At 38.5% G+C, this 17,519-nt stretch overlaps 1 protein-coding gene across 2 annotated transcripts in view; it reads right to left on the bottom strand.

The window, feature by feature from the left end:
* The window catches only part of ACER3 (alkaline ceramidase 3), a 133,479-nt gene that overhangs the window by 49,526 nt on the left and 66,434 nt on the right, over positions 1 to 17,519 (bottom strand). Inside the window, exons 4-6 of one of the 2 annotated variants that reach the window (XM_040258905.1) lie at positions 12,502 to 12,554; positions 9,220 to 9,301; positions 6,392 to 6,427 (exon numbers count right to left, since the gene is read on the bottom strand). In XM_040258905.1, coding sequence (XP_040114839.1) covers positions 6,392 to 6,427; positions 9,220 to 9,301; positions 12,502 to 12,554 — 171 coding nt within the window. The remainder of the gene's footprint in view (positions 1 to 6,391; positions 6,428 to 9,219; positions 9,302 to 12,501; positions 12,555 to 17,519) is intronic. The other variant, XM_040258906.1, reaches the window with a different exon arrangement.

Raw genomic sequence — 17,519 nt, 5'->3', positions numbered from 1 at the left:
ACCTCTAACAGAAAAACGCAAGGGCTACAGTCAGGGGAATCCAGATTTTTCTACCACCTGATTACTGTTTCAATATGTAAGTCACTTGAATAAGTCACTTCACTCATCTTACTCTTGGATTCCCATTTGTAAAATGAAGACACTGAACTAGGTGACTGTGGTTTCATATTTTTATAATCATAGTCAAAATACTGATGTAAGAGGCATTTTATTTTGGGAGTTAACAGTATAAATTATTCTTTGCCGTGCTGCAGTTCATGAGGTTGCAAAGAGTAGGACATGACTTAGTGACTGAACAACAATTCTCATATGATAAGGCTAAAAGGCTGGTGCTTCCTACATAATTAGATGATAGTTTAAATAGTAGTAAGCTAAATGCAGATGCTACTTTTTAACTGTAACATAATTTCATAAGACTCATAAGGCAATGAGACTTTGTAAAAACATAGTTTTTGTAGGTATTCAGAACTAGTTTAAAATCTTAATTCTGCCCAAACTATACAGCCTTCTAATCCAGCCTACATACAACTGCCAGAATTATCTGAAACAGATCTTATGTTATATCTCTGTTAATGACAAAATAAGTTCCAAACTCTAGCATGACAGTCAATGATTCACAGTTTGGTTCCATTCCTCTTTCTCTTCTCATGTTCTACACTATCTTGTATTTAGCATAAGATTTCCCAAGTAAGAATACCACTGTGCTGAGGGATATTAAGAGATATTCAATGAAAGGAAAAAAAAAAAGAGTTCTATGGTCAAATAAATCCTCCTCAAATATCATTTCCTGTGTGAAGCCTTCCTAATATCCTTCTATAAAAATTACTTAATCTCTCTTTATTCCCAAAGTACTTCACTTACATTTGACTTTGAGCAGTTTTTTAAATTGATAACTGAACTGAGGCTTAAAGTAAAGCACAGTTATCTAAGTTTTATATATTTGGTTTTCACATTCTTCCAAGTTCACTACTGCACAAAAATCTAAATAGTACTTTTCATTCTTTTGAAAAACAGATCTTTTGGACAATAAATTAGATTCCAAAGTAATTAGCTATAGGGACATATCATAAAAGTAATATGGGTTTTGGGGGAAAAAAAGGATCTGGGTTCAATTTCCAGTTCTGCAAGCAATGAGTTGAACACTGGGCAAATTACTTAACCTTTCTGACTCTCGGTTATCTCATCTATAAAATGAAGATAATCCCAATTCCTAAACAGATTTGCTGATATTTTAATAAGATAATGAGTGAGTCAATCTATATAAACTATATGAAAGAATATATAATATTTAGCACAATATTTAGTAGACACTAAAAAAGTCAGCTTCTTTTCCAGTGTGCTTATATATCCTTCTACTCTAATTTGTAATAAAATGTCGCAAACGAAACATGATAAAATAAAAATTTTAAAATGTTAAAAATCCAAGTTTCTGTTTTTCAAATTGTTTACATAGTGTGTCCTTTCCTGCAAACCTTGAGTGTCAAATTAGAAGGCACAGTAATAAAATACTGATATGCCATGTCTAGAAACAATCTTTAGGAGACATCTACTTTGGCAAGAAGATTTTAAGCAACAGTACTCTTTGAGACATTAGATGAAATCTCATCTGAGATACTCAACTACTGATTGTTTAATTAGCTTCTTTAAAAGGGTTAAATTATTTTTTAAATGTCCATTTAATCTATTCTCATGTATGCTTTTGTTTTTGTTTTCCTGCTTAAGATCTGTTGGTGTTTCTATTCAATGTGACAGCTATGTGATTTGAATATTATCTTTCACAAGGCCATCTAGTTAAATAAATAGCATTTGGCTCCCTTTCAGATGTCTGGATCACCTTGGACTCAGTAAAGTAGAACTGTATATTCTTCCTCAGGGAAGCTAATCTGGTTAGCAAGACAATCATCCTTGTGACAGGTACTTTTAATTCTACTATCACTACTCTAGGGGCTTCCCTTGTAGCTCAGTAGGTAATGAATCTGCCTGCAATGCAGGAGACCTGGGTTTGATTCCTGGGTCAGGAAAATCCCCTGGAGAAGGAAATGGCAACCCACTCCAGGATTCTTGGCTGGAGAATCCCATGGACAGAAGAGCCTAGTGGGCTACAGTCTATGAGGTCGTAAGAGTCGGACACGACTAAGTGAATAAGCAAATACATATCACTACTATCACTACTTCTTCTCTAGCTCAACTCAAATATCTCTTTCAGAAGCTTTCCATGATCATCATAGGCAGAAATTTATGCATGTCGTCTTACATCTTACTAAGTAATTTTAGTATTACACAGTATTATTATGCTTATTGCCTTGTGCTTTGCATTATCTTATATTAATTATTTTTATATAAACTTTATGAAATAGTACATATCCTTGTTTTGAACATTTTATAGATAAAGATATTGGAGAATACAATATTGGAGAGTACAGTAAGAAATTTGTTAATGGGTAATAAAATAGCAAGATACTGAGATTCTGAACTTTAAGAAATCAAAGTGGTAAGAAATAAAGATTCCAGCCTTAAGTCAGAGTTCCTTTAGATTAAACCACATTGCTCTGCTTTCCTTCTTCGTTATTTTTAAGATTTTGAAAAATCTTGTCACAAATTCCAGAAACAATTTTTCCACTTACAAATTCCAAAGCAATTTTTCTAAGTTTCTACAAATAAAAACATCAACAGTTATACAAAAGAAAAATACTCTAAACTTTGACAATTAGGAAGATTCTCAGAATAAGGTCTCTTTTCTTAAAAATGATACTCAGAAGATAATTAGGGATAGTTTTTTTTTTTAAGCCATAAATAGAAAGTATCAATTATAATTACTTAACAGATCAGCATCCAATACTCTAGATCAGACATCTGAGGCTAAATTCTCTTTAGATAAAACTTAACAAAGTAGCAAGGAATACTACTGTATCAAAACAGTGAGCCCTTTTCCTTACTATTGCTCTGCAGGACCAAAGAAAGCAATTATTCAGCTACATACAATAAGTATATTTTGTAATTGTATTTTGAGTCATCTAGGTAGATTGTGTCCTTGCCTGCACTAGTACTTCTTTTACATGTTTATTATAAAATGTATATACTACAAATACGTTTTTACAAGTTAATCATCCTGATCAGATAGTGAGTTCTGAGACCAACAGCCATGTAGTATATTAATAATAGTTAACATTTACTCTGGACTTCCCTTGTGGCTCAGACAGTAAAGCATCTGTCTACAATCTGAGAGACTTGGGTTCGATCCCTGGGTTGGGAAGATTCCCTGGAGAAGGAAACGGCAACCCACTCCAGTACTCTTGTCTTGAAAATCCCATGGACGGAGGAGCTTGGTGTAGGCTACTATCCATGGGATCGCAGAGTCGGGCACGACTGAGTGACTTCACTTTCTTTCACTTTCTTTACATGCTAGGTTTAAATGCATTATTTCATTTAAACTTAGACAACTTTAGGAGATTATTATACCAACTTTAGAGATGCAGTCTATTGAGCTCTATAAGAGCAGAGACCTCATTATTTCACTCACTAGTATATCTCTGCTTTTCTTGGGGGGAGTGGTAACAACACTGGAGTGGGTTGCCATTCCCTTTTCCAGGAGATCTTCCCAACCCAGGGATTGAACCTGGGTCTCCCATATTGTAGGCAGATGCTGGGCTGGAAGAAGCACAAGCTGGAATCAAGATCGCCGGGAGAAATATCAATAATCTCAGATATGCAGATGACACCACCCTTATGGCAGAAAGTGAAGAGGAACTAAAAAGCCTCTTGATGAAAGTGAAAGAGGAGAGTGAAAAAGTTGGTTTAAAGCTCAACATTCAGAAAATGAAGATCATGGCCGCTGGCCCCATCACTTCATGGGAAATAGATGGGGAAACAGTGTCAGACTTTATTTTGGGGGGCTCCAAAATCACTGCAGATGGTGACCGCAGCCATGAAATTAAAAGATGTTTACTCCTTGGAAGGAAAAGTTATGACCAACCTAGATAGCATATTCAAAAGCAGGGACATTACTTTGCCAACAAAGGTCTGTCTAGTCAAGACTGGTTTTTCCAGTGGTCATGTATGGATGTGAGAGTTGGACTGTGAAGAAGGCTGAGCACCGAAGAATTGATGCTTTTGAACTGTGGTGTTGGAGAAGACTCTTGAGTGTACCTTGGACTGCAAGGAGGTCCAACCAGTCCATCCTAAAGGAGATCAGTCCTGGGTGTTCATTGGAAGGACTGATGCTAAAGCTGAAACTCCAATACTTTGGCCACCTGATGTGAAGAGTTAACTCATTGGAAAAGACTTTGATGCTGGGAGGGATTGTGGGCAGGAGGAGAAGGGGACGACAGAGGGTGAGATGGCTGGATGGCATCACCGACTCAAGGGACATCAGTTTGAATGAACTCCAGGAGTTGGTGGTGGACAGGGAGGCCTGGCATGCTGTGATTCATGGGGTCGCAGAGAGTCAGACACAACTGAGCGACTGAACTGAATTGAGTATATCTCCTGTGCCTACAGCACCTGGTATACTAAAGGTACTTAAAAAGTGTTTGTTGAATAATGAGGAAACCAAAGCTCAAAAAAGTTAAGTAACTTATACAGTAAGTGGAAAGACTAGCTTGAATTCAGTTATGCCTGACTTTAGATCTTAAGTCTGTGCTCTACTGCCTCTTTATTTTCAACATCAGGCTCAGAATTTGGTACTTAGAAAGTATACAGCAAACATCTAACGAATAAACGAATGAACGAATCCCTACCTTCAAATTGCTTATCCACTTCATCTAGCATTCCTCTACTTCTTCATTTCCCTATCCTGATTTTTAATCTCTAAGCCTAGATGCAAAGAGCTGACTCATTTGAAAAGACCCTGATGCTGGGAAAGATTGAGGGCAGGAGGAGAAGCGGACGACAGAGGGTGAGATGGTTGGATGGCATCACCGACTTGATGGACATGGGTTTGGGTGGACTCCGGGAGTTGGTGATGGACAGAGAGGCCTGGCGTGCTGCAGTTCATGGGATCGCAAAGAGTCAGACACGCCTGAGCGGCTGAACTGAACTAAAGCCTAGGATATTAGTCATAATTACAAGTTTTCATCCCCCCATCAGCATACACAGATATCTATTTATCTTCCCTATACACAGAGAAGAAAATATTATTGGAAAAACACAGGAAATTACAGCATGGAAAGTGACATGAATAGTTTGTACCTTTTATTACAAAACACAGTACCAAATAAGTAAAAAACACAAAAGAGAAAACTGAGTGGTCATAAACTTAGAAAAATCAACTCAAATTTTTCAAGTAAGAAGTTTATAAAAACTGAAGTATTCTTCACATAAACTTACTTTATTTTTATACTGTGTTAATAAATATTTCTAATAAAGGGGTAAATACACAATGACATCACTTCAAGTTATAACAAACAGGAAAGTGAGAATGCCCCCCTCCCAATAGTATCTATGTTATTTAGTACATCTACTTTCAGCTGGCCTATGGAAAAAACCTAGGCACAATAATGTGGATATGGAATTTATTTCTTTAAAAAACATATTTCAGATGATTATTGTCTAGTTTTAGTTTAAAACGTTACAGGAACATTTACTTTTTAATATAAACACAAAATATTCTAAGAGTATAAGGCCTCTAATCCTCCTGGAATATATGTTTCCTTGCTTATGTATGTATTTCTAACTATCCTGCTTTGTTAAAAGAACAGTGACAGGAGTCAAACAAATCTAGTTAGAATCCTGGCTCTGCCCCTTAATAACTGTGTAACCATGGGGCAAATTACCTAATATCTCTGAGCTCATTTCCCTTAAAATGTAGACAATAATCCATAATTTTTAGGACTGCTGTGGAGATTAAAGTCTATGTAGTAATGAGCATAGTGACAGGCACATCACACCACTCAATAAACAATAGCTCTCTTTATTAAGGGTCTCATATTCATTTTACTCTAGTTTCTTTCTAGGATGCACATAAGTTACTATTTCTTATACCAAAGTTTCTTATGTTTCTTTTGATATAAATAACCTCCCAACTCATATATGTTAGACTGAAAATTTCTTGAGTATTTTCCCTATATCGTTTCTAAAAGATAATGTCATAAAAAAGACTGTTTACATGTGCATGTGAATAGTGTTTCCTGTTTTTTTTGTGCTTATAAGAGCAACGCTGCACCTGCATGATTGTCTACCAAGACCTAGTGGAGCCTCGGCATTGAATGTTCTTGGTATTTCTGTTTTGCTTACACCTCCTATAGGAACTTGTCTGCAATCTGTTTTAAACACTGTTCTTTCCTAGAGCATCCACCACTTCATTTTCATAAGTTGTATATGCACATAATATACTAGAAAAGGAAAATATAAAGCAGGTTAAGTAATAAAATGTGTAATAATTTTCAAAAATTACCTGATGGAATATAGGCTCCTTTACCTTAAGGTAAACCTAAAAAAGATTAAAAGAAATAGATGTGAAAGAAGTGCCTTATGAAGGGGAAAGAAAACCTATACCTGCTGCTGCTGCTGCTAAGTCGCTTCAGTCGTGTCCGACTCTGTGCGACCCCATAGATGGCAGCCCACCAGGCTCCCCCGTCCCTGGGATTCTCCAGGCAAGAACACTGGAGTGGGTTGCCATTTCTTTCTCCAATGCATGCAAGTGAAAAGTGAAAGCGAAGTCGCTCAGTCGTTAGCGACCCCATGGACTTCAGCCTACCAGGCTCCTCCAGCCATGGGATTTTCCAGGCAAGAGTACTGGAGTGGGGTGCCACTGCCTTCTCCAAAACCTATACCTACTACCTTGCAAATCTCATATGTCTCCAGCTTCCCTCGTCTTGCTTCCTAGAACTGACTCCAGCCATGTAAAACCAATCAGATTACAAGTCTCGCCACAAAAGGGCTACTACCTAAGGTGTGTCTGCACCAGTGCTAGCTTCATCATGTTGTTGTCATTTAGTTGCTAAGTTGTGTCTGACTGTTGAGACCCCAGGAACTGTAGCCTGCCAGGCTCCTCTGTCTATGAGATTTCTCAGGCAAGAATACTGGAGTGGGTTGCCATTTCCTTCTCCAAGGGATCTTTCCGACTCAGGGATTGAACCTATGTCTCCTGCACCTCAGGCAGATTCTTTACTGCTGAGTCACTAGGGAAGCCCGAGCTTCTTCAAGGTAAACTAAATGTTTCACAGCTGTTGTGGATTACTCTGGCCTCTTGGCCTCTGCATGAGCATCGGGGAGAAGCACAGATGCATGAATACTCATCAGAGCTGAAGAGGTTATGCTGACAATCCCTGCAGCAGATCTGTTTCACAATAGCAAGAACACTGGGCTTAGCAGTAAAATTCAAACTGCCACTTACTTGCTACATGTCTGAGCAAGTCATTTAACCAAAAGACTCATTTTTCCTTATCTGGATAATGGGAATAATAATAGCAATAATTAGCCAAAATATGCGCAAGTCTCTAGCACATAATGTATGCTAATAAGTGAAAACATTTAAAATAAATTTCTTATTCTTTCTTCTGCTTCCAAAAATCTCTAATGCATTCACTGAGAAACATTTTCAGTTACACAAACTCTAGTTTCAGGCTCCAATGTCATGTGGGTGATTAAGTTCAATGCCCACTATTACATGCATTTATTGCCCTGTAAGAGTATACCTTTAAAAAGACATGGTAGAGAGGAGTCAAAATTTAAATCACAAATCTGAAATGACTCCTATCACTTACAAGACAAAGTCCAAATTTCAAAGCCTTCCCATGACTTTGCTCTAGCCTTTCTGTTTGGCCTTATTTGTATCTTCCTGTCTCTTTCTCATCCTAGGCTCCCAAAAAGTATACTGCTACCCCAAAGAGGCTAATTTCATGCTTCTGTATCTTGAAACATGCCATGCTTCACCATGTTAGCAAATGCCCCTGCTGGTAAACACTCATCTTTTAAGATTCAGCTCAAATTATACCTCTTTCTTGAAGTCTTTTCTGAGTTTTTTTTTTCTGCTTAGCAGAATTCACCACTCATCCTTCTTTCTACCAGACTGTCAATGTATAAACATTATGGCTTTTATTAGTTTGCTTCTCTCCCCTCCAAGGCAATAATCTTTTCGGCAGAAAGGACCATTTTTATACATCTCTATAGCCTCATTTAGTGTACTGCTGATCTCACAAATTTTATCTATTTTTAAAATTTGCTACAGAACTTCTTATTCCTGGAGGAAGTTCCTGCTTTACAAGAGTAGATCATTTCCTTCAAGCAACCAGAAAGCTTTAATAGTAAGATGTATACGAAATATTTATATATGTATAACTCTAAACTCAATAAGGCAGAATGTTTTTAAACTCCGAAATTTGCTATTTAAAAATACTAATTTCCCTTTACCTAATTTCAGATTCTCACTGCTAGTAACAGAAGAAATGCAGAAGGGCAAGGATCTTAAAAGGCTTTTTTTTTTTTTTTTAAGGCAAAAGAATTATGGAGTCCTTACTGTGTACCAGGGATTAATTTTTACAACTAATATGAAATGTATGTTTACTACTATTTTCATTTTACAAATGAGGAAATTTCAAGAGGTTAAGCAACTTGCCCAAAGTCCCATAGTTATTAAGTAACAGAGTATTTAGTAGGTCCTTAACCAAGACAAGCAACTTAGAGCATAAGCAGATTTTGTAGGAAAGATAATGAGTAGGTTTGTATCACGGGGCAGGAGTAAATAAGTTCAACATGGAATGTGCTGAGATTGAGGTTCCTGATATTAGTGATATCTGAAGGCTTAAGATGTGGATTTGGTAGTTGTCAGGTTATAGGTAGTACTAGAAATGTGGGAACAAATGAACTGGCACACAGAAGTGATCAGCTATCTCAACCTATTTGGAAAAGTTTAGGCATTAAAATAGTCACAGGAGGCCCTAAAGATTAGAGCCAATTTCTTTTTTTAACAATTAGGAGGTAATATGTTCATCCATGAGGAAAAGTTAATCGTTAATTGCTTTCTATTGCTACTGAATATCTGCCTTTTGACTTTTCCCACTTCCTATTAAAAAAAAAAAACAGGTTTTAAAAAAAATTGTTTTAACTTTTTGTAGAGAAATAACACCTAAATAGAAAACAAAAAAGCAATATCTATAAGGGAGCTTCCTTTAGAAATATTTCAGTTTCAACAGCATGAAGCAAACACTAGAAGTAAAATGTACCAAACTCCATAAATGGCAGTTCACATGCTTAATTTGTTAGAAATAAAATATGACTTACCATGGTTACTATTAAACTGAAAAGAACTAAGGTAAAAAGCAGATGGTAGTTTACAGAGTTCTTCATCTTAAAACATTCAAACCTTAAAAAGAAAAAAAAAAAGAGAGAAACTTGTTTTAGAATATAAAACTAGGAAAACAAACAACGCCGTTTTGCCACGTGTATACATGCCCTGGGTATACTGGTGCCCATCATTTCCTTGCAACCACACACTCATCTTAGAAAACCCACACTGTTGACAGCCTTCAACAGGCTGTGGGGATCAGGAGTAGATACCTGATTTCAAATAAGGGAAGAAAGCAGTATTCTTCTGTTCTCCCTTTCTTACAGTACTCATCTGGATACTTTTATTAAATTATCTGCTCTCAACTTTGTCTCACGCAGGTACAGGTGTATCAGGATATTAGTTTTATCAATGCTCATTGTTACTTTTTCTTTCAATAAATATAGTTTTGACAGAAAATATAGATCATATAGAAATATAGACAATATAGACAGAATAGACAATATAGACAATATAGACAGAAAATATAGACAAACAATGTCATGGAGAGCACAGACCCTACTCTCAGTCTTAAGAACAGGTTTCAGAAAACAATAGCTAGAATTTCCTTGTTTTTGATCTTAGGCTTTCTAAGTGCCCAAATCTGCACTGTCACAGATGGGCTGATGACATATTTTTCTAGATTGGGGTTCAGTTCAGTCGCTCAGTCATGTCTGACTCTTTGCGACCCCATGAATTGCAGAACGCCAGGCCTCCCTTTCCATCACCAACTCCTGGAGTTCACTCAAACTCGTGTCCATCGAGTCAGTGATGCCATCCAGCCATCTCATCCTGTGTTGTCCCCTTCTCCTCCTGCCCTCAACCCCTTCCAGCATCAGAGTCTTTTCCAATGAGTCAACTCTTCACATGAGGTGGCTGGAGTACTGGAGTTTCAGCTTTAGCATCAGTCCTTCCAAAGAATACCCAGGACTGATCTCCTTCAGAATGGACTGGTTGGATCTCCTTGCAGTCCAAGGGACTCTCAAGAGTCTTCTCCAACACCACAATTCAAAAGCATCAATTCTTCAGTGCTCAGCTTTCTTCACAGTCCAACTCTCACATCCATACATGACCACTGGAAAACCATAGCCTTGACTACATGGACATTTGTTGGCAAAGAAATGTCTCTGCTTTTGAATATGCTATCTAGGTTGGTCATAACTTTCCTTCCAAGGAGTAAATGTCTTTTAATTTCATGGCTGCAATCACCATCTGCAGTGATTTTGGAGCCCCCTAAAATAAAGTCTGACACTGTTTCCCCATCTATTTCCCATGAAGTGATGGGACCAGAGGCCATGATTTTTGTTTTCTGAATATTGAGCTTTAAGCCAACTTTTTCACTCTCCTCTTTCACTTTCATCAAGAGGCTTTTTAGTTCCTCTTCACTTTCTGCCATAAGGGTGGTGTCATCTGCATATCTGAGGTTATTGATATTTAAACCACAGTGCAAAAACCAGTTTCTCAACCTAAGCCTGATTTTGTAAATAAAATGTACTGGAACACTGTCACACCCATTGGTTTATAGCTTATCTGTGGCTGCTTTTATGCTATAATAGCAGAGGAGAAGGCAATGGCACCCCACTCCAGTACTCTTGCCTGGAAAATCCCATGGATGGAGGAGCCTAGTGGGCTGCAGTCCATGGGGTCGCGAAGAGTCGGACACCACTGAGCGACTTCACGTTCACTTTTCACTTTCATGCATTGGAGAAAGAAATGGCAACCCACTCCAGTGTTCTTGCCTGGAGAATCCCAGGGACGGGGGAGCCTGGTGGCCTGCCATCTATGGGGTCACACAGAGTCGGACATGACTGAAGCGACTTAGCAGCAGCAGCAGCAGCAACAGAGGCTGAAGACTTCCAACAAAGACCACAGGCCCAGAGAGCCTAAAATAATTACTTCTGGTTATTTACAGAAACAGTTTCTGATGAGTTCTTTTTAATAATATATTTTTTCAAATTATTTTTAATTTTTTTAAAAGTTATTTATTTTTTCAGTTCATTTCAGTCACTCAGTCACGTCCGACTCTTTGTGACCCCATTGACTGCAACACACCAGGCTTCCCTGTCCATCACCAACTCCTAGAGCTGGCTCAAACTCATGTCCATCAAGTCAGTGATGCCATCTAGCCATCTCATCCTCTGTTGTTCCCTTCCTCCCCTGCCTTCAATCTTTCCCAGCATCAGGGTCTTTTCCAATGAGTCATTTCTTCCCATCAGGTGGCCAAAGTATTGGCGCTTCAGCTTTAGCATCAGTCCTTCCAGTGAATATTCAGGGCTGATTCCCTTTAGGATTGACTGGTTGGATCTCCTTGCAGTCCAAGTGATTCTCAAGAGTCTTCTCCAGCACCACAGTTCAAAAGCGTCAGTTCTTCGTGCTCAGCTTTCTTTACAGTCCAACTCTCACATCCATACATGACTACTGGAAAAACCATAGCTTTGACTAGACAGACCTTTGTCAGCAAAGTAATGTCTGTGCTTTTTAATATGCTGTCTAGGTTGGTCATAGTTGCTTTACAGAATTTTGTTGTTTTCTGTCAAACATCAACATGAATCAACCATAGTATACATATGAAAACTTTTTATTTTTACATATCTTTAGAAGAAGATATTCTTGAGCTAGCAATGATGATCTGGTTGAAAAGAATCAGATAACCATCACATAAGAAGTTCAGACAAGTTTGAAATATTAATACTAGGGAACAGAAGGTATACTTTAAAAGTTAACTTTATTAAACTTGTAGGTCATTAACTGCATGACCTTAAGCAAGTCATCTCAGCATAAGCTCTGCTTATATTCTTAGATAAAATGGGGACAATATCCATTTATCTTGTACAACTGTGAAAATTTAGAGATAACTTGCTGCCCTGCATAATTCAAGGTACAAAGTAGAAAAATGTTATAGATTTTGGATAATATATTTGAGATCATACAAATTCATAAACATTGTTAGTATAATTTCCAAAAGATTATACTCTGTGTTAAAATCACAAAAGTTATAATCTTCTACAGTGTTTTAATCTCCCAGTAATATAACTGCATTAGTTATGTTAATTCCCTATGAAACATGAATTTTATTTTTTAATTAATTAATTTTTTATTTTACTTTACAATTCTGTATTGGTTTTGCCATACATTGACATGAATTCACCACGGGTGTACATGCGTTCCCAAACATGAACCCCCGGGGGGGGGGGGGGGGGGCAATATCAAGTAAATGAATTTTAAACGTAAATACTTACATGCAGTATACAAATATACAACAGCTGTAGATCATTGGGAGTTCATCCAATAGCTAAAAGAAACAGGTAATAGGACTTGAATACTGTAGAGCTGCAATTATTATTCAAATCCAAAATAAAACATCAGAATGACTAAGATGGTCACCTCTTATTATCTAATACATTTTACTAATTCTCATATATATATCATCATCTAATTTATTCTGAGCGTGTATATTTAGATTATTGTTTTTGAACAATGAACTTATCTAGCCATCTATCTGTCTTAATGTACATATTTAAGTAAGATGCCTGACTCACTGCTCAGCTTGGATATTTCAGCATCATAAACTATGATAAAATGCCTCCATCAAGGAATGATGTCCACCATATACAGGCGATAGGTCCTATCAGTACTCTTTCGCATTTTTTTCTTCATCCTATAGCACCTAATATATGCAGAGTACATCATGAGAAACGCTGGACTGGAAGAAATACAAGCTGGAATCAAGATTGCCGGGAGAAATATCAATAACCTCAGATATGCAGATGACACCACCCTTATGGCAGAAAGTGAAGAGGAACTAAAAAGCCTCTTGATGAAAGTGAAAGAGGAGAGTGAAAAAGTTGGCTTAAAGTTCAACATTCAGAAAACGAAGATCATGGCATCCGGTCCCATCACTTCATGGGAAATAGATGGGGAAACAGTGGAAACAGTGTCAAACTTTATTTTGGGGGGCTCCAAAATCACTGCAGATGGTGACTGCAGCCATGAAATTAAAAGACGCTTACTCCTTGGAAGAAAAGTTATGACCAACCTAGATAGCATATTCAAAAGCAGAGACATTACTTTGCCGACTAAGGTCCATCTAGTCAAGGCTAGGGTTTTTCCAGTAGTCATGTGTGGATGTGAGAGTTGGACTGTGAAGAAGGCTGAGCGCCAAAGAATTGATGCTTTTGAACTGTGGTGTTGGAGAAGACTCTTGAGAGTCCCTTGGACTGCAAGGAGATCCAACCAGTCCATTCTGAAGGAGATCAGCCCTGGGATTTCTCTGGAAGGAATGATGCTAAAGCTGAAACTCCAGTACTCCAGCCACCTCATGCGAAGAGTTGACTCATCGGAAAAGACTCTGATGCTGGGAGGGATTGGGGGCAGGAGGAGAAGGGGATGACACAGGATGAGATGGCTGGATGGCATCACTGACTCAATGGATATGAGTTTGAGAAAGCTCCAGGAGATGGTGAAGGACAGGGAAGCCTGGCGTACTACAGTCCACGGTGTTGCAAAGTCAGACAAGACTGAGCAACTGAACAACCACGCATATATATAAGAAGAGATAGTAATGGCTAGGAAAGTCAGTTAATGTAAGTGAAGTCAAAGTATGTCTCTGAAAAATATTATTAGCAATAATAACAACTATAGCTATTATATATTAAACGACAAGCTGGACAGTGTCCAGCTAAGTGTTATGATAGTTATTTCTTTTTTGGCGGGGGGGAGGGTGTATTTCTAATCCTTAAACCAATCCTATAGAATTTATTCACTAGATATGCATTTAATGAATTCCTTAATAATATACTACTATATGCTAGGCAACATGTTAGGAGCTGAGGATATGAAGAAAAGAAGACATAATCACATAATTGCCCTCAGGGAATTCACAGTCTATTGAGGTAGAGGGAATGAAAAATAAGTGATTAAATACACAGCAAGTATTCCCAAAAAAGAAGCAAAAGAAGCCAGAAAAAGTAGTGGCAGGAAATGAAGTGAGATGGCAAAGAAAGGCATTCTAGGGAGAAGGAAGAGTATTTATGCAAAGCGATACATTCTAGTAAATTACTGGAATAATGAAAATGAAAGCATTTGTGCAAGGTATTATGATTAAATGTTTCACATTCATTATCTCATTTAATTTGCACAATCCTAAGGTAGGAACTATTATCTACATTCCAAGATAAAAACCCTGAGGCTTAGATGGTTTAAGTAACATTTCAAAGATCACAATGCTAATAAGTAACAGAGCCAGATTTTGAAGGGACTCTTTTATATTATGTTGCCTCCAAATCCTTTCACTTGAGTCACCTTTAAATGTTCAAAACCACTGGTATAACACAATGACAAGCTGCAGGTAAATCGACCACCAGTTTGAAGATTCCTTTATTTAAAGTTCTGTACCAGGATCTACTGACTTTACATTAAACATCTAAATGGGTCTTTTGTATTTCCATTTAAAATGTTAAACTTCTCCTTTCAAGTCTGTGAAAAATGTATTATTAGGGATTGCACTGAATCTATAGGTCACCTTGGGCAGTATGGTCATTTTAACAATACTGTTTCTTCCAATCTAAGAACAAGACATATCTTTCTACCTGCTTGAGTCATCTTCAGTTTCTTTTATCATGGTCTTATAGTTTTCGAGTACAGGTCTTTTGCCTCTGTGAAGTGAAGTGAAAGTCACTCGGTCGCATCCAGCTTTTTGCGACCCCACGGACTATATGGTCCATGGAGTCCTCCAGGCCAGAACAATGGAGTGGGTAACCATTCCCTTCTCCAGGGGATCTCCCCAACCCAGGGATCGAACCCAGGTCTCCAGCATTGCAGGTGGATTCTTTACCAGCTGAGTCACCAGGGAAGCTTTGCCTCAGTAGGTAGCTTTATTCCTAGGTATTTTATTCTTTTTGCTGTGATAGTAAATGGGATTATCTCAATTTCTCTTTCTGATATTTCTTTTTTAGTGCACAGAAATGCAACAAATTTCTATATATTAATTCTGTATCCTGTAACTTTATCAGATTCATTGATGAGCTCCGAGAGTTTTCTGATGTTGCTTTAGGATTTTCTATGTAAGTATCCTATCATCTGCAAACAGTCAACATGTGATTTTTAAGGGGACACAATTCAGTTCACAGCACTGTGGTAGTATGTTTTGTAATATAAATTTTATTATTATTCAGGTATGGTGAAGCCAATAGATCAGGAGATGACTGCCACTGAAAAGGAATTTCCTGGTGGTCCACTGGTTACGACTCTGAACTACCAGTGTTAGGGCCCGAGTTAGCTCCCTGGTTGGGGAGCTAAGATTCTGCAAGCTCTGTGGCAAGGTCAAAAACAAGCAAACAAACAAAATAGGAGGTGAAAATTAAGGGGGAACTTTCCCCCTTCAAAAAGAAAAGAAGGAAAAGATAGTTTGCTATTCACAGTTCCCAAGAAAGAACTTGCCATGCAGAACAGCACAGGAAAGCACCAGGGTCAGTCAGGAGGCAGAAAGAGCAAGAGGAAGGTATGGGCAAGAGCCTTTATAGCTGTTTCCCTAAGAAATGCAAGGCAAGGGAAGGTAAGCAGGTTTAGAATTGACTAATTTGAATAACTTCAAGGGGCTCTAGGATATAGGCGTTATCTCTAGTTATCTGGTTGTTGCTACTACTGTTCAAGCACCTAGTCCAACTCTTTCCAACCTCAAGGACTGCAGCATACCAGGCCTCCCTGTACCTCACCATCTCCCAGAGTTTGCCCAAGTTCATGTTCATTACATCAGTGATATCATCCAGCCATCTCATCCTCTGACACCCTCTTCTCCTTCTGCCCTCAATCTTTCCCAGCATCAGGGACTTTTCCAATGAGTCGGCTGTGTGCCTCAGATAACCAAAATACTGGAGCTTCAGCTTCAGCCTCAGTCCTTCCAGTGAATATTCAGGGTTGATCTCCCTTAAGATTGACTGGTTTGATCTCCCTGCTGTCCAAGGGACTTTCAGGAGTCTTCTCCCGCACCAGTTGGAAGGCATCAATTCTTTGGTGTTCTTCCTTCCTTATAGTCCAGCTCTCACAACCGTATGCAACCACTGTAAAGACTACATGGACCTTTCTCAGCAGAGTAATGTCTCTGCTTTTCAACACAGTGTCTAGGTTTGTCATTGCTTTCCTGCCAAGAAGCAACTGTCTTCTGAATTCATGGCTGGCACTACCAGGTACCTGGCACTAAAATGATTAGGGCAGAGAAATACAGCCTCCTGGAGTGTAAGAGGTAGTTTAGAGAATGGGTTCTGAATTGGTTAGTTTGCATATAAAAGGCACAGTTCAGGCTGAGTAGTGTTGCTATATGGCTATCCCTCGTATATTCATGTGCCAGAGCATCAAGAATACAGAAGATAATAGAGTTGTTACAAACTGAATGTTTGTGTCAAACACAAATTCATATGCTGAAGGTCTAACCCCCAATCTGATGGTATTTGGAGATGAGTCTTTTGGGAGGTAATCAGGTTGAGATGAGGTCCTGAGGGCCCTCATGATGGAATTAATGCCATTCTAAGAAGAGACACTAGAAAACTAACAAGAAGGTGGCTGACTCCAAGCCAGGAAGAAAGCTGTCTCACCAGATCTGATAATGGTGATACCCTGATAAAAATCTATTGTTTAAACCATCTAGTCTATGGTATTTTGTAATGGCAGCCTGAGATGACTCAGTCCAGCTCAGTTGCTCAGTTGTGTCCGACTCTCTGCAACCCCATGAATCGCAGCACGCCAGGCCTCCCTGTCCATCACCAACTCCCAGAGTTCACTCAAACTCATGTCCATTGAGTCGGTGACACCATCCAGCCATCTCATCCTCTGTTATCCCCTTCTTCTCCTGCCCCCAATCCCTCCCAGCATCAAAGTCTTTTCCAATGAGTCAACTCTTCGCGTCAGGTAGCCAAAGTATTGGAGTTTCAGCTTTAGCATCAGTCCTTCCAATGAACACCCAGGACTGATCTCCTTTAGAATGGACTAGTTGGATCTCCTTGCAGTCCAAGGGACTCTCAACAGTCTTTTCCAACACCACAGTTCAAAAGCATCAATTCTTTAGCGCTCAGCTTTCTTCACAGTCCAACTCTCACATCCATACATGACCACTGGAAAAACCATAGCCTTGACTAGAAGGACCTTTGTTGGCAAAGTAATGTCTCTGCTTTTGAATATGCTATCTAGGTTGGTCATAACTTTCCTTCCAAGGAGTAAGTGTCTTTTAATTTCATGGCTGCAATCACCATCTGCAGTGATTTTG

This window comes from Oryx dammah, unplaced genomic scaffold (genome assembly GCF_014754425.2).
Source record: "Oryx dammah isolate SB20612 unplaced genomic scaffold, SCBI_Odam_1.1 HiC_scaffold_17, whole genome shotgun sequence".
NCBI classification, from domain to species: domain Eukaryota; kingdom Metazoa; phylum Chordata; class Mammalia; order Artiodactyla; family Bovidae; genus Oryx; species Oryx dammah.
Note: the sequence above shows the minus strand (reverse complement) of the source record. Positions and strands in the feature narration are given on the sequence as shown.